At 45.4% G+C, this 25,094-nt stretch overlaps 2 protein-coding genes across 5 annotated transcripts; both read right to left on the bottom strand.

Moving 5' to 3' along the window:
- Positions 1-43: 43 nt before the first annotated feature.
- Positions 44-4,391, bottom strand: CG7332 (uncharacterized protein). 2 transcript variants are annotated; one of them, NM_001298488.1, is made up of 6 exons: positions 3,730-4,391; positions 2,942-3,075; positions 2,161-2,884; positions 1,909-2,068; positions 1,692-1,851; positions 44-1,604 (listed from the first exon to the last, which is right to left on the bottom strand). In NM_001298488.1, exons 1-6 carry the CDS (start codon positions 4,085-4,087, stop codon positions 1,458-1,460), a joined length of 1,683 nt encoding a protein of 560 aa, NP_001285417.1. In that variant the 5' UTR covers positions 4,088-4,391; the 3' UTR covers positions 44-1,457. The 2 variants fall into 2 exon arrangements, with proteins under 2 accessions (NP_001285417.1, NP_573338.1); NM_133110.3 differs by having other exon boundaries at positions 1,299-1,604.
- Positions 4,392-4,828: 437 nt separating this feature from the next.
- Positions 4,829-24,954, bottom strand: Dora (Dorado). 3 transcript variants are annotated; one of them, NM_001370011.1, is made up of 8 exons: positions 23,185-24,954; positions 17,031-17,273; positions 16,803-16,966; positions 16,378-16,688; positions 11,553-16,310; positions 11,131-11,469; positions 10,912-11,061; positions 8,268-10,849 (listed from the first exon to the last, which is right to left on the bottom strand). In NM_001370011.1, exons 1-8 carry the CDS (start codon positions 23,462-23,464, stop codon positions 9,979-9,981), a joined length of 7,116 nt encoding a protein of 2,371 aa, NP_001356949.1. In that variant the 5' UTR covers positions 23,465-24,954; the 3' UTR covers positions 8,268-9,978. The 3 variants fall into 2 exon arrangements, with proteins under 3 accessions (NP_573336.3, NP_001356949.1, NP_652493.2); NM_133108.3 differs by having other exon boundaries at positions 4,829-10,849; positions 17,031-17,270.
- Between the last annotated feature and the right edge of the window lie 140 nt (positions 24,955-25,094).

The following is a 25,094-nucleotide window of genomic DNA, read 5'->3' as shown; positions in this document are numbered from 1 at the left end:
GCTTGTGGTAGCGACGAAAGGATGGGAAACATTTGGTATTTTTAATAGTAGATTTATTATATCGTCGTTGGAACAGTTTTATAAGAAACCTAGTGCCGAAAACAATGTTAAAATAAATGTTACTTCAATAAATACATACATTCATAACGAACGGCTATCGTGTATGTGTGTTAGGCTATTCGTAATAAGCAACTCAGGCCAGGCATCGTGGAATAATCTGCGTACATTATACAACTTAAGATATCTCCTAAGGATTAGCGGTACCCAATCTCCAGACCTAATACTAATTAATGTATGTATGTATGTGCTGGGCTATCACATGCGATGGAAAAGCTGTTCGCAAAGAGCGTAGCAAGGATTCCGGACTTCCAGATTCTCTGATCGCAGCCAAATGAGTGAGTCCACCGATGTACAGTTAAGGTAAGGGTATGTGTGTGTGTAGAAAGTTGCGGATAGATAGAGAGGGACGCAATATCTATGGAAAAATGCGTGGGTTCTGCTACGAAATTAAGTCGTACAAATTGTTGCACGCAAAAAAAAGAGCACAACATTTGGGTGAGATTTTGGATTTTTCTTGTTTATTTTAAATAGAATTGTTATTTTTGTTAATTTATACTTAGTTTTTGTTTCACTTGAAGTAATCTTTGCTTTGCTCTCTCTCCCTCTCCTCCTTCCACTATTTCTCTTTCTATCCCTGTTCCCTGTCTCTTTCGCTCTGGTGTTGGATGTAAATATGCCCTTTTCTGCGCCCTGTTTCCAATGCATCCGTGTTTATTTAATTGTATTAAATTTGTTTAACACTACAAGAATTTTTGTTAAAAGGCCAAAAAACAAATTTCGTTCATACTCTCGCTTTTGCTTTGTCTGTCTAATGTTTCAATTACGATTTGTTCTTTTAGATTTTTAGTTTTATTCATTAAGGTATATTTGTGTTGCCTGTATTTTTAGTTGAGTTTAATTTTTGCAATGCAAATTTAAACGTACAATGTTCGAATTTAGATTTGAGTTTTCTTGTTTTTGTTTTTTTCCTTTTAAGATGTATGTTCATTCCTTTCCCGCACGACTCCTTTTTTTTCCATCTTCATGGAATTCTTTCGGGATGTTTTTGAGTTGATCAACGCTTGGCGTAAATCTTCTAATCCCCTGCGGATGCATCAACATGGCTGCAGCTTCGAATCTGTTAGTGTTTAGCTGTTCTGCTTTTTGTTATTCTCTTGTATTTTTGTTTTGTTTTTAATTTTTGTTAATGGGTTCGATTGGTGTGTTGCACGTTGTTAGCAGTTTTTTTTTTTTTTTTTAAATATTTTCAAATAAATACAATTTAGTGTGAAATAGAAACGTGCAAACGCGTCTTCTTCTGTTTACATCAGTGTTTCCTCCATCACAGTATGTCCATGCCGTTCCATGCGATTCTGGCACACCTTCTGCAGCGATTTTCTGTGGATCCCTTGACGGCGTCAATTCAAGGAGGGCATATGGCCGTCGTGCCAGTTTATTTCGATATTTGGCCACTTGGTCTGCAGGCAGGTGACCATCGGGTTCGAGGTGCAGACCGACTTCAGATCGCCTTCCAGCAAAATGGCCGTGCCGCAATAGTAGCGCACCTGCATGGAATATATAAGTTAATAAGCGCTCCGTTTATAAATTGACCATCACAGTGAATGAGAGAGATTGGCAGGCACACTGCTCACCTTGTTGTTCTCATTGGAGCCCGGTATGCCGTTGTAGTGCATCAGCTCGAACGTATCCGGCGTGGAGCGGCTCTCCAGCGGGAAGAACTCGTCCATGAACGCATTTAGCAGTATAATGCCCAAGTTCTCCGGATCAAGACGCTTCTGCATGAGGGCGACACTGCAAAGGACATTGATTACAAGCCGACTTTAGGGAACTACATTAGGTTTAGCTTACTAGGCCGGCTCGCTGACCAGATTCAAGGCGATGAGAACTTCGCGCAGCATTGTGGTCGATATGAAATTGTTGCCCTCCGGGTCGTACGATTTGAAGATCCGACGACCAGTTTCCGAGGGCGTCTCTGGTGAGACAAGCCTCTTTTCGTTGCTGAACAGAACTGGGCAGAGATAAGAGCTCTCCAATTAGTAAGAACCCAAGGCGAAGGCGCATAAAGCGCTATCAATAGGGATAGATTATTGGATGACTCACCGGTTAAATGCGTATCGGACCCCATCACCCATACGGGATAGCGTGGGTTCTTGAAGAAGGAGCCCACCGTGCAGTAACGCATTTCCTCCATCAGTGTTATAAAGCCGATGTCGCTCTGCTCACAGATGCCACGCAGCTTCAGTCCGCCAACGTCCTGCTCATTATCCCAGACATGGGCAACTGCTCGCCCAGTTAGCATCAGGTTAATAAGCGACTGGCCGCCATAGCCGTATGTGCTGTGTATCAGGGGCTCCGACGTGTCCGATATATCGGCCGCAACCAGCTCCAAGCCCTTGGTGAGGAACACCGAGTACATGAACAGCAGCACGCCGTATGTGTGCGCCAGCTGGTCGTAATTCTCCATATAGTAGCGGGCCACGGCTGCGATATTCTTAAAGTGGAGCGTGTGCAGGCGCTCGTGGAACTCATCCGGCGACAGTTCCTGGTGCATATCGTGTTCGAGCTGCAGGGCCTGGGACAACTTGCTGACCGAGGCGGGAGTGGCTTCTGCCGCCTCCTCCACCTCTTCGGAAGATCCTGCCGCTTGGCCAGCTAAAGCAGATTCTTCCTCGCCAGCCGGTGAGCGCTTTTTGGTTGATCCAGCCTCTGTAGCGTTTCCTCGTCGGCGCAAGAGATGGACGATGCGGTACCGCGGCGCCCGACAATTCTTCAGGATGTCACACAATGCCTGGATCAGCAGGTTCTGCGATTTGTCGAGGGAAATCTGAATAAATGTGGAGATTAGCGCGGTACGGTACTCAAGTGGTAGAAGTTGACCAACCTCCGAGAGCTTGATGCCTGGCAAGTCCATGATAATAATCTTAAGCAAGTACGCCTGCACCGGCGCTATCACAGCACAAGGACCGCCCTGCTTCTGCACCAATGCAGACGGTTCCACTTTACTAAACTCGAATCCTGGTGGAGAAATAAGTGTAAGTAAAATTAGAAGATGGGTACTGCAATGTGAAAAGTGGAGAAGGAGTACAAGAGGACAGCCTTCCTTACCAGCCTTCATAAAGCTACCAAATCTTATATTCATATCTAATAACTGGGAATAGCAGCAAAAAAAAAGCTTTGATAACAAGGAATGGTACTTGAATGATAATACTCAATACTCACAGAGCATTGAAATGGGACTTATTTATCTCAAAATTTGATGACAGGTTAACTAATTAACTTTGTCTATAATCTCAGTTAGTCATTAAATACTACAACTACTCGTGCCACTAAAAGAAGTAATCAATTAATGCCCAATTATAAGAATTGAGATATGAAAATGGAAATACAGACGCGGAGTATTTACAATCTTCATGTTTGCTTCTTGACAGCAATGCTTTAAACATGATCTGGGATAAGTTTCTATTCTTAGCGAAAAGGCAACTGATTGTAGTTGGAAAAACAAGAGTAAATATGAATGAACATGACCTGGGCCAAGTTGAAGATAAAAGCGCCCATTCCAACTGGACGCAGCCTTGCCGAGCGCAAAAAGGGCGCGCTTTTTGCCCCACAATGGGTGGTGGTGCATACTATGTGCATGGGGTATGGGAAGATGAGGAGATGGGTGGTTACCTTGAGACCAACGCTTGAATACATCTTCGCGCACATTGTCGCCCCACAGCAACTGCTTGATTTCGCGCAGTTCGCGCATATCGGTGGCATTCAGCATCGGTTGCTTTTCCTGCTGGCTGGACGACGATGCAGGTGCAGATGCGGATCGAGAGGATGACGAGGCGGATGCACTTGCTCCACTGGTGCGAGGGCTGCTGCTGGCGGTCGTGATGGTGGTCGTCTTGTGCGATTCCAAGGCCGCCGAGGCAAACGTCATCGACGCTGTCGACGCTGACGCCGCTGCCGTTGCACTTTTCGCCGAGACGGAGGATGGGGAATCTTCGCCGCCGCGCTGCTCCCGCACGATTTTCTCGTTCATCTCCGATGAAATCAACGGCTGCACTGCTTTTACTGCTCTGCTCCGCTCCGTTTGCTCGCTCGTTCGCACGGTCGCTCCTCCACTGGTGGTCAGCTCCTACTCCTTCTGCTGCTCCTAGTCCTCGATTTCGGATTCACTCTTTTAGCCCACCAACTTGGTTGGCATTTTTGGCTAGACCAGATGTTATTCGCTTCGCGTCACCCGATTTCCTATGTACAAATCTATTTAATAAATTTTATTTTTTCTTGATTGATATCGATAGCAGGAGGCGTTATTTGGCACAGCCAATCGATTGACTAGTGCAACAGTGTGGGGCAATGTGGCCAGAGTGTGCGCAAATACGTAAACAATCGATTGGCGGTCTGCAAATACGAACCCTAGCAAGCAAAGCTTACTAATTTCTAGGTCTAGAGATTGTTTAATTTTAAGCTTTACCTTTTAAACTTCTCTTTTTCTAAGTGTTATTTGACAAAACAAGCGATTACTTATGGAAGTTATTACAAATATTACAAGTCAAACTGGTTGTAACATTTAAACAAAGCAATCCCTTTGCAAATTCAAAAAATATACTAGATTGTGTGCAAAAATCGATAACATAGTTGTGCCAATCAGGGAATAGTCCTGAACAGAGTTGTCGCCCCATCTAAACCGAATTTAAATTCGTTACGAGAAAAACAAACCTTTTTTATGTTTTTTTCCTTTTTGTCCTGTTTTTTTCTTTTTTATTTGAGTGTTTTTTTTGTAATTTTTTTCGTTTTGTTTTCATTGTTTTAAAATGTGTTCATTTTATGTCCTCCCTTGCGGTGTATATTTTAATTTTCCTCGTTCATGTATCTGTATTATTTTGGTTTTCTTTAAATATAGTAGATATATTGCATATTAAATTAGTTAATAATAATGCGCTGCTCTAGCCCTCTCTTCACTCTATCTCTCTCCCTCACTAACTCAGCTTCTTGCTTTTCGGACCATTTGAAAACGAATAAAATTCGAAAGAGACTGGTTCAAAATTTTTACATTGTTAAAAATCATTCATATACACTATATCTCGGTTCGTTTATAATTTAGTTCATTAATGGTCATTTCGGTTTTTTTTTTATTGTTGTATGTTTGAATATATAAAATAAGCTTTTTAATTTCCATTTTTGTTATTCTTTCTGCTCATCGAGTCGTTATTTAATCATTTATGTATAATTAGTTATTTCCGTGTTATATTCTTGTTTACAATTTGTTGCTATTTTTTAGAGAAGATTTCGGGTTTCATTTAGTTTTTACTTTTGTTCGTCTGTATTAGCTTGATTTTGGCAGAGTTCTTGTTTTCTGTGTCTTTGTGTTTCGTCTGTTTGTAAAAAGTTTTTAAGTTTACTTAAGAGAAACATATTTTTTATTTTTAAAGCACATTTGCTTTGCTGGGTGTGTATGTGTTGTGTCCCTATGAATTGTGTTGTGTGTGGCAATGAATTAAAGCTTTGCATTGTAGTGGTATTGGTTTCAGGGGGCGTGGCTGGGGGCTGTGGCCGAATAGTGGAGACAGTTTAAAATTAAAAAAAAAAAAGCCCACCAGAATAGTGTGTTGCTTGATATTTACAGCGATTGGTAAATAAAACATGTATGCTTTTGTAAAATTAGAAATTCAATTAAAAATTTGTCGCTCTCCAATCTGTTTTTTTTTTTTATATTCAAACTTTCAACTCGCCGCGGCATCTCAGTGTATAAATATTTTCTGTTGCTTAATTTAATATTCTATTTTCCGCTCTCTGTATTTATTTTTATTTATTTTTTGTTTTCGTTAAAAAGAACACTTTTGTAGCGTTTCTACGATTGGTTTTTGGTTTAATTTTATTTTTTCCGATGTCGAATAAAACGCTAAAATACGCAATGTAAATAAGTATTGTATATATATATATATTTATATATGTATGTATATATTTTTTTGTATATAATAGTTTTTTGCATGTTTCTGTAGGCGTATATATAAATAACGTCGCTTCGTGTATGTATATATTTTATGTTAAACTTTGCGCGTTTTCCATTCGTTTTTGTTTAAACTTTTTTAGCAAGCAATTTATATATTTATATTTTTAATATTTTATTTTTACAGTGCAAAAATGTACAAAGAGCCATGAGTAGAGAAAGGTGCCAATGGGGGAATCCCCGGAATGGAAGTTAATCCCACTCCCTCCTTAAAACTGCACATTTCCACGGTTTTCCTCGGTTTTCTCTCTCACAGCAGGAAAATCATAGCTGCTATTCGTTTCACAAATGATAGAATTTCATAAAGCCTAAGTTCGATTGCTACAAAAAAATGGCCTATATTTATCGTGTATATGGTATATAATCTATATATTTTCGAGTGTTCTACTTGTAACTGTCTTCATAAGTTTTTAAAGTATGAGGTAATGTTTTATTTCCGACTTAAGATTAAATATTAATTTATGTCCGCTTCAATTTTAATATGTATCTGTAAATATGTATATATATATATATATATATCTATATATATATATATATGGGAGTTGTCTATATTTGTATATATGTTATGTATGTGGTGCAGATCCAAACGGGAAGCAGATTCGCAAGCTATATAGCTGACATAGCCGCACTGCATCCACATCCCGTCCAGCTCCGGACGATCCAGTGCTTGGCTATATACACGCCAGGGCGCAAGGATAATTGTGGGTGCATGTCTTGTGGGGGAATCGTGGAGTCCTACGACCAAGTTGGTGGAAACTGAATCTCGAATGGAATCGGCATTACTTGCTAATATTGTTCTAAGATGAACCTAATGTCAGTGGCAGTTGAATGATATGGGACAGATCTTCAAAATCTACGCAAAGTCCAGATATTCGATTTCTACCATTAAAAATAAGGAGTTAATGTACGTGCACGATATTGAATTTAAAAATCGAATAATTTATTTTTTTTGGAAGTGAAAACTATTCCACTGCAGATGACTCAAAAAAAAAAAAACTTTGGTGTAGGTGAGTTGGTGATTTGGGGATCTGTGTAATTGGGGTTCGTGGAGTTTCTAAGTTTAGTTTGGAAATTGGTTCACTACGCTTGTGTAAAATATGCGCTATATGTGATCTAAAGGCTAATCGGCTACGTTAACATTATGTTCGCATTTATTATTTTTATTTAAGATCGAATGTTGTTGGTTTGTTCGTTTTACTATTCAGTTATTGTTATTGAGTGGTTCGAGTCAATGGGTTAATGGTCTTCCTTTGTCTGCTAGTTGCGTTGCTATAGTTTTATATTTTCCACAATTCGTTCTTCGATCGTTTGGTTTTGCTAATTGGGGATTATCGTTATTTTACAAATATTAATGGCGAACAAAGCGAGAAATCGTCTGCCTTTCCTTCTAAATTGGGTTTTTGTTTCTTCTTGTTTTCTTTTTTTTTTTTGTCACGGAAATAGTCAACTATATGGTAATTTAAAAACATGTTGTTAATTTTAATTTACAGATTGCGTTCGTTTTACTTTATATAAATAGATTAAGTTGCTCTCGGTATTTTCTTTGCTACGCTCTTTGTATAAAACACTGCCTACTAAAAGTTTACAAATTACGCGATTGCTTTCAGAATTCGAATCTGAGTCCGAAATCCAAATCCAAATCGAAATCGAAATCGAAATCGGTCTGGATTCGATGTAATTTCATTTATATATTCGCTTTATAATCGGTTTCTGGCTGCTCTACTCGTAATTATACAAAAACACAAGGGAGTTACAATACTTATATAAGACGTCGTCCGTATTTACAACCTTTAAGCGGGAACTGAAGCGATCCGATCCGGCTGCTTCGATACCAATCCAGGGATCCGATCCGGAATCCCGAGGAGCTCAGGCCGCCTGCACTCGAGGAATCTTCAGGGGCTCGCGATCGTGTATAACTAGTTATATTTATAATATTCATGTAACATTACTGAATCGAATCCTCACGAAAGTGGCAGTTTGCTTTAGTTTTTCTTTTTTTTTTTGCTTTTGTTTGGGCTGAAGATCGGTTGCGTTGGATTGGAATGATGGATGGGATTGGGTGGCAAAGAACCGCAAAAGAAAGGATCAACTAAACAATAATAATAATAAGAAGTGAATAATAGTAAGAAGTGAAAACCAAAGCTTAAGTGAACAAATTATGTGATCTGGAAGGAAAACCAAGAAAAATAAAACCAACATAGATTATTTTGTGTGTTTTTGTTTTTTGTTTTTTGTTTCGTTTTTTTTTTCGCTTTTCACTGCGTGTTTTGAAATAAATCCAAAAAACCATATTTATTCAAAACAGCACTGTTTGTATATAATAAAAAAAAATTGTTTGATCTTTTTTTTCGTTTGCTTTTTGTATCTTTTGTGTATTAATGGTTTAATAATAAGAATGTTTTATATGCGTCGATATAAAAACCATTAAAAAATAATTAAAAAATGTTTGAAAATATAAACAATTTTGTAAAGCAAAGAATATATATTTTTTTAGTTTGTTTTTGTAGTTTTTTGTTCTTTTTTTGTTGTTGTTTATTTTAAATGTAAAAATAGAAACTCCTCTTCTGATGATTTAGCTAAACTCGTTTGATTAACCAACAAAAACCATTTTCTTTCAATAGTTGTATATCATAAAAAGTGTGTGTGTGTGTGTGTGTGTGTGTGCATGTGTGCGAGCATAATGATTTCGATCTGTCTTTGCTCGGTCGTTATAAAGTCGGAAAAGACGGACACATATATGTAGGTCGAAGCAAAAGAAATCCTGGCAGTTTATTTCGAATATTCGCTATCTATTGTTTAGCTGTATAGACCTAAATACACATCCATCAGATTCAGCTTTTTGTGGGCGTGGCGCGGTTTCCCACATTTTTCAAACGTAGTAATTCTACACAACTGGAAATGTGAGGATACTTTAGTTGAGATCGTTTGCTAGTTGAACATTCAAAATAAACTGCTCAGCGAAGAATTTCTAGTGCATCGATGGGTTTTCGTGTTGGATATTGAATGTTGTTGGTCAAATAAATTTGAAAATCCTAAAAAATTGCTTAACCACCGGTATTAATATGTATATGGTATATAAACCGTTCTTTTTTTACTCATACTTAAGACTACAAAATATATATATATATATAGAAGAAGATGGGTATTCTTACGTTTTGCGAAGCTGATGTTAGTGAAAATTATTTAAAGTTAGGTCTAGGGATCGTAAGCATATATGTAAAAGTCCGAGTTCTTTTTCATATAGCTGTCGGTGTAGAAAACTATTTGATAGATCATCTCTATAAATACGTTAGTTTAACTGAACACATTTTTGAAAAATCAAACAGAGCTTTTCCAACTTCCATGCTTGTGGGTGTTGTTGTTGTTGTTGTTCTTATGCGTGGGTGTGTGCCTGTGTGTGGGCATCGGTATTTGTTGTTGTTGGCAGATATCTCAGTCTAAAATGCTCACACGCACACACACACACCCACGCCTGAAAAGTGTCTCCATCGTGTATCTAAGTGTAGCTAAATACGAAAAAAAAAAAATGGCTAACGAAAACTGAAGATACAAATAAGAACTATGTTTAACATGAACTAAGTGCGGTGGTTCTCGGGAGGGGACTGGCTCCGGATGTGGAGGCGGATCAGAGGAGCATCATCAAAAGCAGCGGCAGGCCCAGGACCAACAGCAGCACCAGCAACACTAGCAGCCACAGCCACAGCCAGAGCCAAGTGGCGATGGTTCCCTGGTTCCCAGCCTCATCGCCGACAGGCACAGCCACCGCTGGCTGCTGCAGTTGCGCGTCCATCTCCTCTTCCACTTCGTTCGCCGCCGCCGTTTTGTTCTTGCGGCCGCCAAAGCGACGACGCTGCAGCAGGAGCAGCAGGCGCACCAGCCGCTGGTAGCCCGTACCCATGGGCAGTGCCAGCGACACGTTGTTAAAGTTGCTGATGGTAGTGGCTTAGCGACTGCAGTTGGTACTGATGGGGATGTGGGTGCGGATGCGGATGCGCGTGGGGATGCGAGTGTGGCTGGGGTTGCTGGTGGGGATGGGGTTGACCGTGCTGTGGTGGGTGCGCATGACCCCGGGCATGGCCATGCATGTGCAGCTGCCGCGTGCTGGGATAAAAGTTCGGCATCAGCGAGTGATACGCGATCGCTGCGCCCGATCGGCCGTTGTTATTGCTGACCGTGGACAGCGCAGGTGGTGCTCCCAGTAGTGGGGGTCTTCGCTCCGATCGCTCGTAGCTGGCCACGCTGCTTGGTGCTGCTGAAGCTGCAGCAGCTGCAGCCGCAGCTGCAACTGCAGCTGATGCTGATGACGATGCTGTTGCTGGTGTATTGCTAACCGGTGTGGCTGCTACTGGGATTGCTGCTGCTGTCCCTCCTCCTCCTGCTGCTGTAGCTGTTGCTAATCCCACAGAGCTGCTAGCCGGCGTGTCCAGCAAATGATGATGCCTGTGGTGATGGTGGTGATGATGATGGTTGTGTCCGTTCACTGAGTCGCTGATGGCGATGTTGATGTTGCCGCCGTTGCTGCTGCTGTTGTTGTTGGTAATGACGCCGCTGCTGCTGCTATTGCCGATGTTGTTGTGATTACCAGCGCTGTTGTTGCTGCTGCTACTCGCAGCCACCGTTGTTGTCTTGCACTCAGCTGTGGCCGATGTCCCTGCCGCCGCCGTCGTTGTCGCCAATGTTGCTGTTGCCACTGCCGTCATCAGATTGCAGGAGTCAAGTCTTTGTCATTTGGAGTTGCTCTGCAGGGCCGCATTGATCTGGGTCCACAGCTCCTTTTTGCATGATTTCGATCTGCAACAGGAATCGACCACATAGTAAACATACTTCAAAGTACACATTTCAGGATCTCTTACCGCTTGATAGACTGCAGCCAGTCCTTGAATTGCGCGTTCCCCTCCGGCGTGATCTGGAAAGCGGCGCGTGCCGCCACTACAATGCTGGCAAACTCCTCATAGTCGCCCTGGGTCAGATGATACAGCTTCTGATGGATGCATTGGATGTACCTGCGACAATGGAAAAGGTCCACATTATCTTGATATCATTCTTCGTACAACATCACGATGAGTACTCACATCTGCTGACACTTCTGGACGAGAGGCGTGAGCGCAGAACGCAGGTGCTGCATCACCATCTGGTGGTTGTTCCTGCCCAGATAGTGGGCGGACTCAATGGCCACGTCATGCAGCACGAACGGACTCACGATCGAGTTGACCGCACAGATGCAGAACTGGTGCAGATACTGGGTGCCCAGTTTCTTGCTGATCCGTAGCAACCATTTCACATCCTCGCCGTACGGCGGATTGCGGGCATACTTCGCCTGCGGCCGATCGTCGTGAACGCGTCGCGCCAGTGTTTCCATGGCCAGCATGCCCACATTGTAGGCAGCCAGCAGATATCGCAGCTGGGTGGGTCTACATAAAAGAAGAAGTAATTTAATTAGTATATGACGCCCATAAGCTGACCACAAATGAGTCTCATGGTTGGGATCACTCACGTAAACTGATGTGGTTGTCGTTGTCGCACGGGTGGCTGCGAGGGCGGCGGTTGTTGCTGCTGCGGTGGCTGCGGCGGCGCCTGCTGCATGAATGGGTAAACGGGATGTTGGTGCTGATGCTGGCGCATTGGCATCACGCCCACTCCAACGCCGACTCCGACGCCCACGCCCACGCCAGGCGGACCGTTCGGAGGCGGTGGTGGTGGTGGACCATAGTAGCCCTGAGGCGGACCCATCGGCGGGCCCGGGGGACCCGCTTGCATTGCCTGATAGGCCTGCGGCGGCAGCGCCTGGAATGCTCCTGGCGGTGGTTGCGGCTGGAAGCCAGAGGGCGGTTGACCTGGATGTCCTTGCTGCCCAGGGTGACCTGGTGGCGCCTGCCCGGCCATCTGAACCTGCTGCTGTTGCTGTTGCACCACCTGCTGCTGCTGCACCTGCTGTTGCACAACCTGCTGCTGTTGCTGCGGATTCGGCGGCTGCTGTGGCGGCGGCTGCTGGTAGCCGCCGTATGCTTGAGGTGGCGGCGGCGGCCCTGCCGAAATGAACATCTGCATCTGCCCGGGCGGATAGCTCATGTTGTGGTGGTGCGCATACAAGCCCTGGCAGAAGCTGTACGGTGGATACTGCGCCAGTCCGAGGGGAGCCAGTGAGGCGACGCCCACGGGTTGGAATTGGGCCTGTGGATTCTGGACAGAACCAACTACGGGTGGCTGCACTGCTACGGGTAGTCCGGGGCCGGGGCCAACGCCGCCTGGCACCACGGAATTGGGCATGCCAAGCTGTTGTTGCTGCTGCACCACTTGCTGCTGTTGCTGCACCACCTGCTGCTGCTGCTGAACCGCCTGTTGCTGCTGCACTGCCTGTTGTTGTTGCTGGAGCTCATGCTGCTGCTGGGACTCAATGAGGGCGCTCAGACTCACGGCCGAATGGTCCATGGTGTCATCGTGCGGCTCGAACTCGCTGTTATTCGGCGTGTTCCGCATGTACAGCTCGTACCAGTAGCGGGCCACCTGGAATAGCACCTCCGGATAGACGCCGCCGCCCTTGGCAGCTGTCTCCACGGTGAGACAGGCCCGCTCCAGCATCAGATCGCTTTGCTCCTTGCACTGCAGAATCGCACGCTGGATCTCGTTGGGATTGAGGGCAGCTGCGTGGGGCAGAACGGACAGAGCCAGCTCCGCCGCCGGATAGACCATGTTGCTGTCCCATCCGCGCGACGCACGATCGGCCATGCCAGCTGCTTCGGGAGGCGTTAGATGCGCCTCCCAAGTGTCTATCAGAAAGCTTATCGCCGGCGCACCAATTTCCATAGCTTGCCCCAGGATCCAGGAGACGTGCGACGAGTACGTCCTCGATAGCCAATTGGGACTCACACAGTTGTGCAGACCGAGGGCATACAGCCCTAGTTGGAAGGCGCACATGTGGAGGGCACGGTGCGGTCCATGGTGATTTTGGCTCGTGCTCGCCTGGGTGAAGAGCGATGTGGAACTATTGCCGCCGGCCTTGGTCAGCACATTCTTGGCCAACTCGAACATGAAGTGGGCACTGGCTTCCGATGGCTGGTTGGGTATCGAGGGATATGCTCTCTTTCCCTTGTACCGGCTTTCCTTGCTTCGGCTACTGGTGGAGCCTCCACCACCACCGCCACCGCCTCCTCCTCCTCCGTTACCACCTCCGCCATTTCCTCCTCCACCGCTGCCACTGGGATTACCATTGGGATTCTGGCTCCCACTGACCGTCGTGCTGCTGGAACTGGGTGTTCCCGTGGTTCCCGCTGCATTCGTTGTGGGCACCATGCCTTGAACGCCTCCCGACTGGCTACCACTGCTGGCCATGCTCAGGGCACACATGCTTAGTTCCAGTTCGGCACTCGTGGAGCTGTGTGGTCGACTGTTTCCACCCACACTGCCGTAGTCCGCCGGCAAAAGTTCACACAAATTGGCTACCGGATTGCAGTTGGAAGAGGCGCATCCAGAGCCACCGCCATAATCGTGATCCTCCCTACGCGTGGGCTGATTACTTCGCGTCCTCACAGGCGGGTTACTCGAGTAGTAAGCGGGCAGGAGTGGCGCATTTAGAAGCGTATGTATGTCCCTGTCCAGAAGCTTCTCCATGATCTTGGCTATCTTGCGGGGCTCATCCTTGTAGTGTGAAAGCAATGTCAGAGCAAGATCCCCGCGCTGCCGGCGGGTTCCTTCGCACAACAACGGATGCTCTGCCTCCGACACATTGGCTTTTAGTCCGAGAGCAGCCACTGCAGCATCGAATCCCAGACTCTCATCGCTGTTGTGCTTGTAGAGCAGCAAACGTGTGCCTGTATTGACCATAGACTTGCCGGCCGCACTTGATACACCACTAGTGGATGCCACGCCAGGGACAATTGTGGATCCACCTAAGGGGCTGAGTGTAACTAGGGCATCGAAAATAAACGTGGCCAGGTTAATAGGCAATAGAGCCTCTCCTCGCGTCTTAAAGGTTCCGCTGCGCAGTTGCTCAGCTCGCTCTCGGATTACTTGCAGTTCCGCGGATCCCAGCGGCAGGCGCTTTAGTAGAGCCAGTATGTCCGCCTCCTGGTTGGCCAGCTTGACTTCCAGGGGCTTGGTGCTTGCTGGCGGTCGCGGCATCTCCAAGGCGAATAGGCATATCCGAAAGCCAATGTGATAGTGTTCAGAGTTCTCCGACAGCACTGTGCACAGAAAAGCGCACTTGGACAGCGTTGCAGAGGCCACAACTGTCAGCTGATGCGAGATGGGATTCACGTTTTGCTTCTTGCCCTTTCTTTTGGGTGCGGGTGGCAGTTCCAGAAGTAGGTTAGGCGGATTCGCCAGCATCTGTTCGGCCAGACGGACGGCCAGGATGCAAGCCTCGGCTCCGTGACCGTGGGCATGCAAACCCTCGGCTCTGGCCAGCAGTATATCCCAGGCGTCCTCTGTGGGCCGGACATTGGAGAAAACATGCGGCTTATCGCTGGAAGCAGCCACTGCAGCTGCCAGTGCTCGGGCTGCATGCGCGGATGAGGTGCAAGGCTGGTCTGCACCCACACCCAGCACTCCTAAGCCTCCAGCGGCGCTAGCTGCGAGATGAGGTGAAGCAGAAATCACCGGCCCTGTCGAGCTGGCGGCCAAGGCAGCACGGGCAGCTGCCGACGTGCTGGGCACCGGCGTCAGATCTCCGCCAGCTGTTGATCCCGATCCCACCGCTACTGTGTCGCCAGCACCCGATCCGCTTCCACTGGAGGCCATAGCCACTCGACCTGCTGATCCACCCACGCCTCCCTGGTTGAACTCGTCGCTACTGCTACTAAAGGATTCATCCTTGCTGAGGCGACGAGTTGTTTGCTGCACAGCGCCACCAACACCGACAGTAGCCTCCTGTCCAGCCATAAGCATAGAGGAAGTGGAACTATTAGAGCTCCCTGAAGCTGTAGAAGCAGATGACGATGAGGAGGAGGCCGACGAAGTGTCAGATGTGGAAAGGGCTTGTTCAACACCCACTGCCACACCCACTCCCCCGACTGGTGGCTCATCCTTGCTCTGATGCGACACTGCATCGAAGCTGCTCTGCGAATCCGACTCCGTGAGGGCTGATTTCTGGCCAGGCACAACCGCCTGTCCAGGTGGACAGTAGTTGTGACTGCTGCTGGTGTCGCCGCCGAAATCGTCGTTCTCGCAGAATCCCTCGCTGCTGGCACTCGAACGATTGCCATCTGTTGCTACCACAACCTTGGCATTTGTCACAGAGGCACCGACTCCCGCCGAGCCACTGGGAAGCTGCTGCTGCACGGGATTCACTTCGGCGGCCGCTGATCCTCCAACAGAGTTGTTAACTCCTCCGCTCATCTGACCCAAGCCTCCTGCACCAGCTCCTCCAACGGCAACGGAGCCCAGTCCCGTGGAAAACCTACCGGATCCTCCGCCCGCCAACGCTGCTCCTCCGTCCAGATCGGCCGGATTCGTATAGAATCGCGACTCACGAAAAGGCCGGTCCAACCTCTGCTTGAAGGCTCCTGCGTGCATGCCATGATCGCTGGATGAACTAAAGTAATTGTAGTGCTTGTTGTTCGACATCAGCGCTTGGGTGGCATTCAGCTGGCCGGGATTGTTAGACTCGCCCTTGAGGTCCGTGTGCTTGAAGCAAGTGAACGGCGAGTAGTAGATGGGATTCGTGTCGTGGGTGTGCGTCACTCCCGGTATGGGGTAGCCCTCCCAGTCCAAGTAGCACGCCTCGATGGCCGGCTTGAAGCCGATAAACAGCTCCGTCTCGGATCGCGAGTTCTGCTGGTGCTTGTTGGTGTACGACGGCATCATTCGGCTCTTGACCACCCGGTCAAGAATCTTTAGATGCCAGGCCGTGAACTGAGCGTGCAGCATATCTCGCTCATCCGGCGCCAGGCCGGGATTGAGCGCTGCCAATCGCCACAGTGCCACGATTTCGTCGCACAGCGAACTGCAAGCATGCTGCAGTGCCGTGGAGTTGGAGTGAGTGTTAGAATGCTTACCGCCGGAGTGGCCGTGGGACCCCATCATCAGTGCCAACTTCGTCTGGAACCACCAGATGAGTATCTGATCGCAGTACAAGCACTCCTCCGTGATGATCTCCAGCAGACGCACTGCGTTCCGATCACAGCGCCTGTACATCTCGCGTACGATCGAAAGTAGATTCCACATGCCCTCCGGCTCACGTCCCCGCAGCGGTCGGAGTAGCGAGCTCCATTCGGCCGCCGCTGGGGGAGCCGAGTTCGTCAGATAGTTTACGTCGCTGTGGCGATAATAAAGGCCATAAATTACAAAGGAGTCAAGATAGAAGGCTCAAAAAGATTACTCACCTAAACACAATCGGGGCGGGCAAACAGAACTTGATGAGGATTCGTTTAATGTTGTTATGCAACGTCTTCTCGTCCAGATACCAGCTGGTCTGGTCGTTGATCGAGGCCCCAGCCGTGGGATCAGGTGCACCGCACACAGTGTTGATCGCCGTGGGTTGCGCACTGAGCAACTCATCCAGGAGCCGCTGAGCCGTCGGCAAGATCTGCTGAGGCAGCTCGCTGATCAGATACTGGGCAAACTTTTGCAATTGGTCGCGTTGCAGGCGAGTCAATGATTCCGATACCGGGGCACGCAGACAGACCTCCTGGGGCTGCAAGACAATAGAATTGAAGTTGTATGAACATGAACATGATTCCAAATTGTGTGATACCACTAGGGAGTGTTAACAAAAGCCATTTAATACTTCTGCACACGCCATACTTACGCAATGGATGCGATGCAGACAAACGGCGACTACGTGGGAGCACCAGTAGGCGGACGAGGTGCAGGTGCAGTTGCAAGAGGAGATGCGTCGGCGGTCAAAGGTGACGGCCACATTGAAATAGGCACGCGGCGTCTGATTGACAACGCTGGCCGAGAGGTGAAAGCCTGCAAGTGGATGGGTTAGAGTTGTTGCGTCTAGCATTTATAACCTGGCGCTGAACAAACTTACCTATCTGCAGCGGATCCTTGACAGCTCGCAACCGAAACAACGAGTCGCCGCGATTGAACTCGTCCGCCGAGCTATTGGCCAGACAGGAGTAGAGCCGGATGTCCTCCTCGTTGTCCGGAAAGCTCCAGAACGCAATGCGCAGCTGCAGCTGCTCCGGCACCGGCGGATACACGTGCTCAACCAGCTCGAACGGTATGTAGGAGGCCACACAGCGGGCTGCCAGTTCGGCCAATGTGGATACTTCTGGAAGAAGGCGAACGGAATATAGAAGGCATCTGGATACTGGATAATGCAGTGGTAACATCAAATTATTCTGCTCAGTTTATATTGATTGATAATATGCCTTCTATGTTCTAAAAACATTGGTAACCTGTCTTATTGTATTATATTCTTCACTTGTTAAACATTCGAAAGTGTAGCATGGATTTGAGCCCAGGTTAAAGCAACCAATGGCAAAACTATGACGATGTTAATTAATCGAAGAAGCTGCCAAATGACTAATGTCATATTTCTACTACCATAATTAAACACAAACAAAGCGCGGAAAAACCACATGCATGTCACACAGACACCACTTACACATGTCGGGCATTTTATTAATTAAAGAACTTTTTCTGGAGCCAACGGCCAATGACCAGCGAAAGGGAGGTCAACCACGAGGTTTTTACGGGGTAGAAACCAGCACACAGCCCCCAACAGGTCAACAAAATGTAAATTAGATTGTCTGGCAAAATAAGCGTAATCATATTAAGTTTTTGCCGCATCAGAGCACGAATAAATATTTTAGGATAATTCGATTAGTGCAAGGTGATAAGGATTCGGATTAATCCTATATCCACATATCACCATCCGCAAATTATCCGCAAATTTTACGTGGTTCTATCTTATATTTACATTTTAAACTCAAATCTTTCCTTAATAATTTCCAAGTTATCTTGGATTCAATTACAACTGTAGTCATGAAATCGATGCCACATTCCAGATCCAATAAATGTTTACACGAACTCGATTATTGCCAAAGCCAAAAAAAAGTGGATGTTTAGGTAATTAAGTTTCTTATCTCCAATTCTATTAAATTCCCCAATGCCACTATCCACAAATTGGTGCACTCATATTTCCGAACAGATATCGCCTTTATAAACATTTAGGATTCAGACGATAGATTATCTTTCGATCTGAAACGTAATACCTCTTGCAAGGCAACTGTGTAAATAAACCATAGGTTTTCTGCGATGTGGTTGTCGTGGGAAAACATTGGAATCATGGCCACGCAATTTTCCCCTGCGTAAACCAATGTCATTATCTTCGAGGCGCAATTGAGTTGTAGATAAACACAAATCCACTGAATTGGCATGCAAATAAACCAATGGCAATGGAAGAGGGGACCTGCATTTTAAAGGTCACGTTTCCAATGCCTTTAAAACGCAGAACGCAGAACACAAAAGACAAACAAACAGACAAACATAAACAAACAAAAAAAACAATGACCCCAAAGCATAACAAAGAATAGCGAGCTTTGTTATTGCATTTCGTATACATACTTACGTATGTGTATATATGGTTTGGTGTTTTGCTGATGATGATGATGCAGCCGTCACGAAAAAAAAACACAGGGTTCAAGTTCGCCCACGCAAATAAAATATTCGAGCAGGAGGATAAACAGATCTCACCGATTTCACTTTCAATTGTTTGAATTAATACTTGTAGTAAGCTATCGAAGAATCTTGTTTGCAAACAATTCTTATTTATTAATTCGGATCGGTATTCAGAAACTGGCGTGTTAGAAAAAATATGTCTCTAATTGATATAATATTAAGATTGATTCGAAATAGTATAACAAAAAAACCCACTCATTCATAATATCTATTTGAATGTATAATTTCTTGAAACATATCGTATATATGGGATCCATAAAAAAAAATAGCCAAATTGGCAGCACTGGGCGAAAGAGGTCGTTGTTTTGTTTGTTTGTTTGTTTTCTTCTGCTCGTTCGTCGGCTTGTTGGCCCGCCCCCATTCTTCGTGCGCTCCCCCCCCCCCAACCTCCTAACCCCTCGTCGCTTAATTTTCAGACACTTTGGCACCATTTTATTCAAAGTCATTTTCCGCAAGCGCTAACTTATTGCTCATGCCTGTCTTATGCATACACACAGCTACAGCAGAGGTCAAGAAAATAGCAGCGACTGTTGGCCTTTTTTTTTTAATATGTTTTGCAAGTTGAGAAACATTGGTGCTTATGGACCCAATCATCAATTCCCATGTAAAGCATAAAGCATTTAAAATTGAAAGTATTTTACCTTTCTTTTTTAACTTTTTTTTTTAAGATCCCACAGTACGCAGTACTCTTACCGTCACTCTGAGTTTCATTCGGTTTTAATTATTTTAATTCCATTTGATTGACGAGAAAAGGAAATGCAAGGAAAGGAATCCAAGAGCAACAGCTTAATGCATTTGTCAGATGAAGAATTCAGTTAAAAGGGACTTCGTGGAATCCGAATGACCGCATGAGTCAGATTGATTTGATTGAAGAAGGCTTAATAGATGATTCACGATATACGTGCACGTATATACATACATATATACATATATATGCCATTTTTCCCATTGAACTTCTTTACGGCAGATTCAAGGCTGTTGCTGCCCCTTCAAACTGGTTTGCTTCTTGCTTCAACTGGGCTCGCTCTTGCGTTCGCCCTCGGAGTTTTTATTTGCACTTTAATTTGTTTTCCATTTCCATGCGTCGCACTAACGAAACGTGCAACAATAAAAGGGAGAATATGCAACACAAAGACTCATGCTCCAGTTATTTGTGCTATGCCGAACGAGCCCCTCAAAGTTGAGCAACTATTCGACACTCCGATTGGAGTTCTTCCTTGAAACACATTGCCTAACCAAAAGGATTTATCACGAAAAGTGCAAACCACACTAAATGAGTTATCGCAGTGAATCTAGTTTCTCCACTCGCGACCATTTAACACATGGTCATGATAATTTACAAGTCTTTTGAAGAAGCTTAGTGATAAAATTGCCTTACACTGGCATAAAGCAATGCGAATTGTTTATTTTAAATAATAAATTATAATCAAAAATCATTTCCTTGGACTTCTTATGGACTTATGCGCTGAAAATATGCTGATAGTTAGTACTTGTGCCATGCTCATACATATATATTTTTTTTTCCAGCGACAAATTCGGGTTGTTCGGCACAAAAAGCTCGCACGAAAACCAAATAACAAAAAAAGGGGTCAGGTCAAAGTGCCAGCAAGCATTTCTGCACATGTATGTGCAACATATGTTGGTGCAATTGTTTTGGCTGCGGAAGTGCGCGAGACCGATATGCACGGCGAAAAGTGAAAAATACAGCTAGTCGCTGTATCTGTATCTGTATCGGTATCTGTTTCTGTTTCAGTTTCAGTTCGAAATTGACACCGAGCGAGCCTCGACCCACTAATTAGATGATGACATGTGGCAACGCTGGCCACACAAGGCACGCACATATTCACAACCCGCACACCTCTCACGGACACGGAGTTGCATTGTCAGCACTGCAGCGTGACCATTGCACGGTTTCGGTTTATTCGGGGTCATTGCATCGCATCGACATTCTGCGCTTTACGTTTATGCGGGGCGCACTTGGCGAACGTTCATCTGCGTTGTTCCTGTCATCCCCTGGATGCCAGCTCTCAAAAGTAGGATTATAAAATTGGGGCCACTTCAAAACTATACTTAGCTTAATTGCTAAAGTTTGTTTTTTATTTTAAAATGGTATTCTCTTTTCCTTAAAAGAAAACTTGCGGAATAGTAACAAATCGGGGTCACCATAGTCTATATATTTAGCTAAGTAATGTTCCTAATGAAATGTTGTTTAATGTTGTTTAAAGTCAATTGCAATTTGACAACACGCAAATTGCCATTTGCCGTTTAATTAAATCAGGCAGGGAAGCAATCAGTACGTTAATTAAATATATATCGATCGGGGTCACCATACTCTATTTTCAATCAAATACACTTGGGTTTTGTGCAATTCGGTATAAAGGCCATTTCCATTTGGCTTTTACACACAACGGACAAGGAATTTATCAGTATAATTATCGATTGAGGTCACCAAACCTTACATTCAGACAAATGCAACTTGCGTTAACTGATGTTCGTTTTCCAATGTTCTGTTTAATGGTAAATCATGCCTTCAAATTAAGTAAGTAAGATGCTAGTTAAAAATAAATAGAACCCCCTGGTTGCGCACCATAGCTTGGCTTAAAACATTTCAATTATGGCATGTTAAATGCTCGAACGCACAGAATTCTTATGATGTATATACATAAGCCTTCAATCGCATCAGAAGCCGTTGACAATTGTGGATCAAATCAATGGGCTTCTTCCGTTTCAACTATCTGAAGAACTACCATATCTGGGGAGCCACAGCAAACGGGGCGGAGGAGCTACAAGGTGCGATGGGAATAATGGACTCTCCTCCGTGTCGTCGTCGTCGTCGTCCTCGTCTTTATTTTTATTACATCCCCTTGGGCAGGTTGTGGTGGTATCCTTGAAAAGGTTCTTTGACACAACAAAGCGAGGCTCTCGTCGCCTCAGCATCGACGTCGAAGTCGACGTCAGCGTGTTCAGCTGGCAGCAGCGACATCGTTTTGAGGCAATATAGTTTTTTGATGCGGTTATTATGTCTTTCGAGCATGAAAATGCAGCTGGCTTCGCCACTACACACACACAAACCCAGTCGCAGGGCTAGCTCTTTGGCTATTTTCCCGCCAAAATCGAATAGCTTAAGCTACTATCTATTGGTCCTTTAGGTTTACAAACCAACAGCATATGAACAAATAGATATTTGGCTAACTCCTCTGTTTATAGGAAGTAAAAGATTTGTATAACATAACAGAAAGATAAAAATGATTAAGATTGAGCAAAGTTCAGCTAGTTTTGCCTAGTACATATACTATATTTTGTAATACTAGTGCTTAGTATCAATAAATATCAATAAAATCAACAAGCTGGTAACCCTGGCTATCAAAGAATCCACAAAGAAGACAACTGAATGGTTGGAGGTTCTTTGGCGGCTTTGCCGCTCTGTTTAGTCCTTTGACCCTTCCAAATATAGTCCTGTTTCCCCCCACAGCAACACTGCTCAGTCAAACAAAGGAAAATAAGCAAACGAATGCAGTGGATGGGCAAATGACGAAGACGAATGGAGGATACGAAAGAGAAACAGCGACGAGGACGAACTGCGCAGTCGCAGCCAGATATCCAGATATTACATGATGATAGTGCTGTGCGGCGGCGCACAGGATACAGAAAACGTGTAAGGAACGTCTCTTGGCAGGCCCGAAACAAAAAAAAAAAACAATACCCCAGCCACATGCACAAGCGTAATGAGCCACAGGGAAAGACAAAGGGACGCAACAAAAAGGTAAAAAGGAAACTCGTATAAACGAATGAAAATAAAAAACGTTGGCAGCCAAAGTCGTGATTTTGACTTCAGCGATAAGCAGAGGACTTCGAGGAAATGCGGGGAAACGAAGAAGACAATTGCAGACAGAGGGCAACAACAATTACAGCCTGCTCGTTGTTGTGCCTAAGTCAATTTTACAGAATTTACCAAAAGCGAAAAGGTCATGCGTATAATTACAGGCAGCACAGTGTAGCCATATTGCAAATAGCCAAATGCGACCAAGCTAGTAAAACATAGAACTAAAGCATATCACTCTACTTAGCTTAAAAAGTAAATTGTGTAGCAAGTAATTGATTATTTAACGCTATACGGATATAAATCTGTATAAAATGTACATGTAAGTTTCTCATTGTAAAGGGAAAGTTATAGGTATAAACTATTTTGGTTGCCTTATGGTTTTAAAAACAATTAAGGAAGTCAATATCTTTTGTATGCGACATATGAAAGCTTCTTATGAGAAAGTCTTTCTTAATTCCTGAATAAAAGAGGATACTTTTTTGATATCTTTAGGACGCACACTTTTCGAACTCTAAAAACTGTCAATGTTGTACAATGTTTTTCGGATTTTAAGAAGCTCTCTTCAGTTTAGATTTGTATCTGTGATTTTCACAACTGTAGTTTCACTGGTGTAATGCTCAATGGTCCGGGTACACTGCCCTAAATCCCGCCCTAGCAACAAGGAGATGCTACTCACCATAATGTCTGCCGCAGGTGGATGTGTTGGCCATGGCCGTTCCATTGCCGCCCGGTGTGCAGGAACCAGAGGCTCCTGCTCCTCCGAACGGCGGTGCTCCTGAGCCGCCGGCCACAGCCATACCGCCCATGCCGCTCAAGCCGCCATTGCCTGCGCCGCTGCCTGCAGCGGGCTTCTTCCAGCCGCGCCAGTTGTTGCACAGCGATTCCGGTTCAGAGCTCCAGCTGCAGAGGGAGTCTTCCTCGAAGCGGATGGAGTCGTCGAAGCTGAAGCGGTCCATTTCCTCCGGATTCCATTCGTTGGCCGCTGCTCCTGCAGCGTCTCTGCCCGCCGCTCCGGCTCCTGCGCCGCCTCCTGCTGCTCCTTCGGCGCCAGCGCCGACTGCAGCCGCTCCTCCGCCTCCTCCATTGTTGTTGTTGTTACCGCCGCCTCCTCCTCCTCTGTTGTTGTTGCCGCCGTTGCGATTCGCCAGCGTGAGGCTGAGATTGTGTGTGTTTACAGTTGCTCCTTCTACTGCTGAAGCTGATTCTTGTTCTTCTTCTTCAGCTGCTCCCCCGTTTGTTTGTTTTCCTCAGCTTCCTCTTCCTCCGTCTCTCTCACTGTTACTCTCCTCTCTTTTTGGATGGATGTATATGTATAATGGATCTCTGCCAAACGCTCAATTTAAAATCGTGTAAAAGGCGAATTTCTCTTGAGCGTTCTTCTCTTCCTCTTTTCTCTCTCGCTGTGTTCCTCTCCTTCGGTTCTCCCCTTTCAAACTCAAGCACACTGCCGGACTCGCTTGCTTTTAATTAACTTATTAACTGTAGATTTATGCTTAGGGCTCTAAGTTTCCCTTTTAGACTTAACTTTAGGTTTAGATTTAGATTTTGGGGAGTTTAAAAACTATTTTTGTTTATATGTACAAAATACGTTCAGTGCGCCGCGGTCTCTGTCGCTGCCTCTGCCCGCGTCGACTGCGACTGCTATTGTTTGTTGTCGTTGTTGTTGCATGTGAACTTTTTCGTATCCCCCAACGAACGAGAGAGCGAGATGGGGCTATGCTATGCGACTGCCGAAATAAGAGGGCCAATTTGTAGTTGTAGTTCTTGTTGTTGATGTTCTTGCTTCTGTTATTATTGTTGATGTGGTTCTTGCTGTTGTTGTTGATTTTGCAGGGGACCCCCAGTCGTTGTTATTGTTGTTAACGCTCCTCTTTTATCCGCTCTGCGCTTTGCAGTCCGCTTTGCCGTTAATTATTTTTTCACTCCTTCGCTTTGTGGCTCATCTTCGCTTTATCCTGCGCGCACCGCACTCACTCTTTCTCGCTCGCCCTCACTCACTCACACAGCAGTAGCAGCAGCAACAACAACGTTGCACACAACATCAATATATTGGATATATATCAACACTTTTTCGCCTGCGTGCTTGTCAGTGTGTGTGTGCATGCGTGCGCTTGTCGATTTTCACTGCCTTCTTTTCTTTGTGTGTGTATATGCGCTGCGCGTTGTGTTTGTCTGCGTCTGTGCGTGTGTTAGGTTTACGTGTGTGTGTGAGTGAACGAACGAAATGCGTTTAGCGAACGTTTTTTTAAAAAATCCTTAAATTTTTTGTGGATTTTGGCGATTACCGACACTTAAAACGGCACTGCACACGCGTCCCCGAAAACAACGGCACCTAGATTCGCTGGCCGAGTTACGATTTGTTTGATGCTACGCACGGTTTTCGGACACTTTTACACGGGGCTTTGTTTTTACCCATCGCATCGTCGACTCTTTTGCTCCTAAACGTTGTTGGTGTTAGTGGTCAGCGATAGTGCTCACACACTCGATATGGGTTTTCGATCATTTTCGGCTGAATATTCGATAAGGTCAATAGTATCGGTTTTCCGCGTACGATTTCCCAGTTTTCAAATGACGGTCACACTGACA

The sequence above is a fragment of the Drosophila melanogaster genome, chromosome X, assembly GCF_000001215.4.
Source record: "Drosophila melanogaster chromosome X".
Lineage (NCBI taxonomy): Eukaryota > Metazoa > Arthropoda > Insecta > Diptera > Drosophilidae > Drosophila > Drosophila melanogaster.
This window is presented reverse-complemented; position numbering and strand designations above follow the sequence as displayed.

Excerpts from the sequence above, each read along its gene's own strand:
- Dora (NM_144236.3), bottom strand. The coding sequence starts at position 23,464 with ATGGACCGCTTCAGCTTCGACGACTCCATCCGCTTCGAGGAAGACTCC. Across the intron at positions 16,689-16,802 it reads GTCTGCATCGCATCCATTGC|CCCCAGGAGGTCTGTCTGCG; the intron begins GTAAGTATGGCG and ends ATTGTCTTGCAG. Across the intron at positions 16,311-16,377 it reads CCCGCCCCGATTGTGTTTAG|CGACGTAAACTATCTGACGA; the intron begins GTGAGTAATCTT and ends TTATCGCCACAG.
- CG7332 (NM_001298488.1), bottom strand. The coding sequence starts at position 4,087 with ATGAACGAGAAAATCGTGCGGGAGCAGCGCGGCGGCGAAGATTCCCCA. Across the intron at positions 1,852-1,908 it reads CTGGTCAGCGAGCCGGCCTA|TGTCGCCCTCATGCAGAAGC; the intron begins GTAAGCTAAACC and ends TGTCCTTTGCAG. Across the intron at positions 1,605-1,691 it reads GCTCCAATGAGAACAACAAG|GTGCGCTACTATTGCGGCAC; the intron begins GTGAGCAGTGTG and ends TATTCCATGCAG.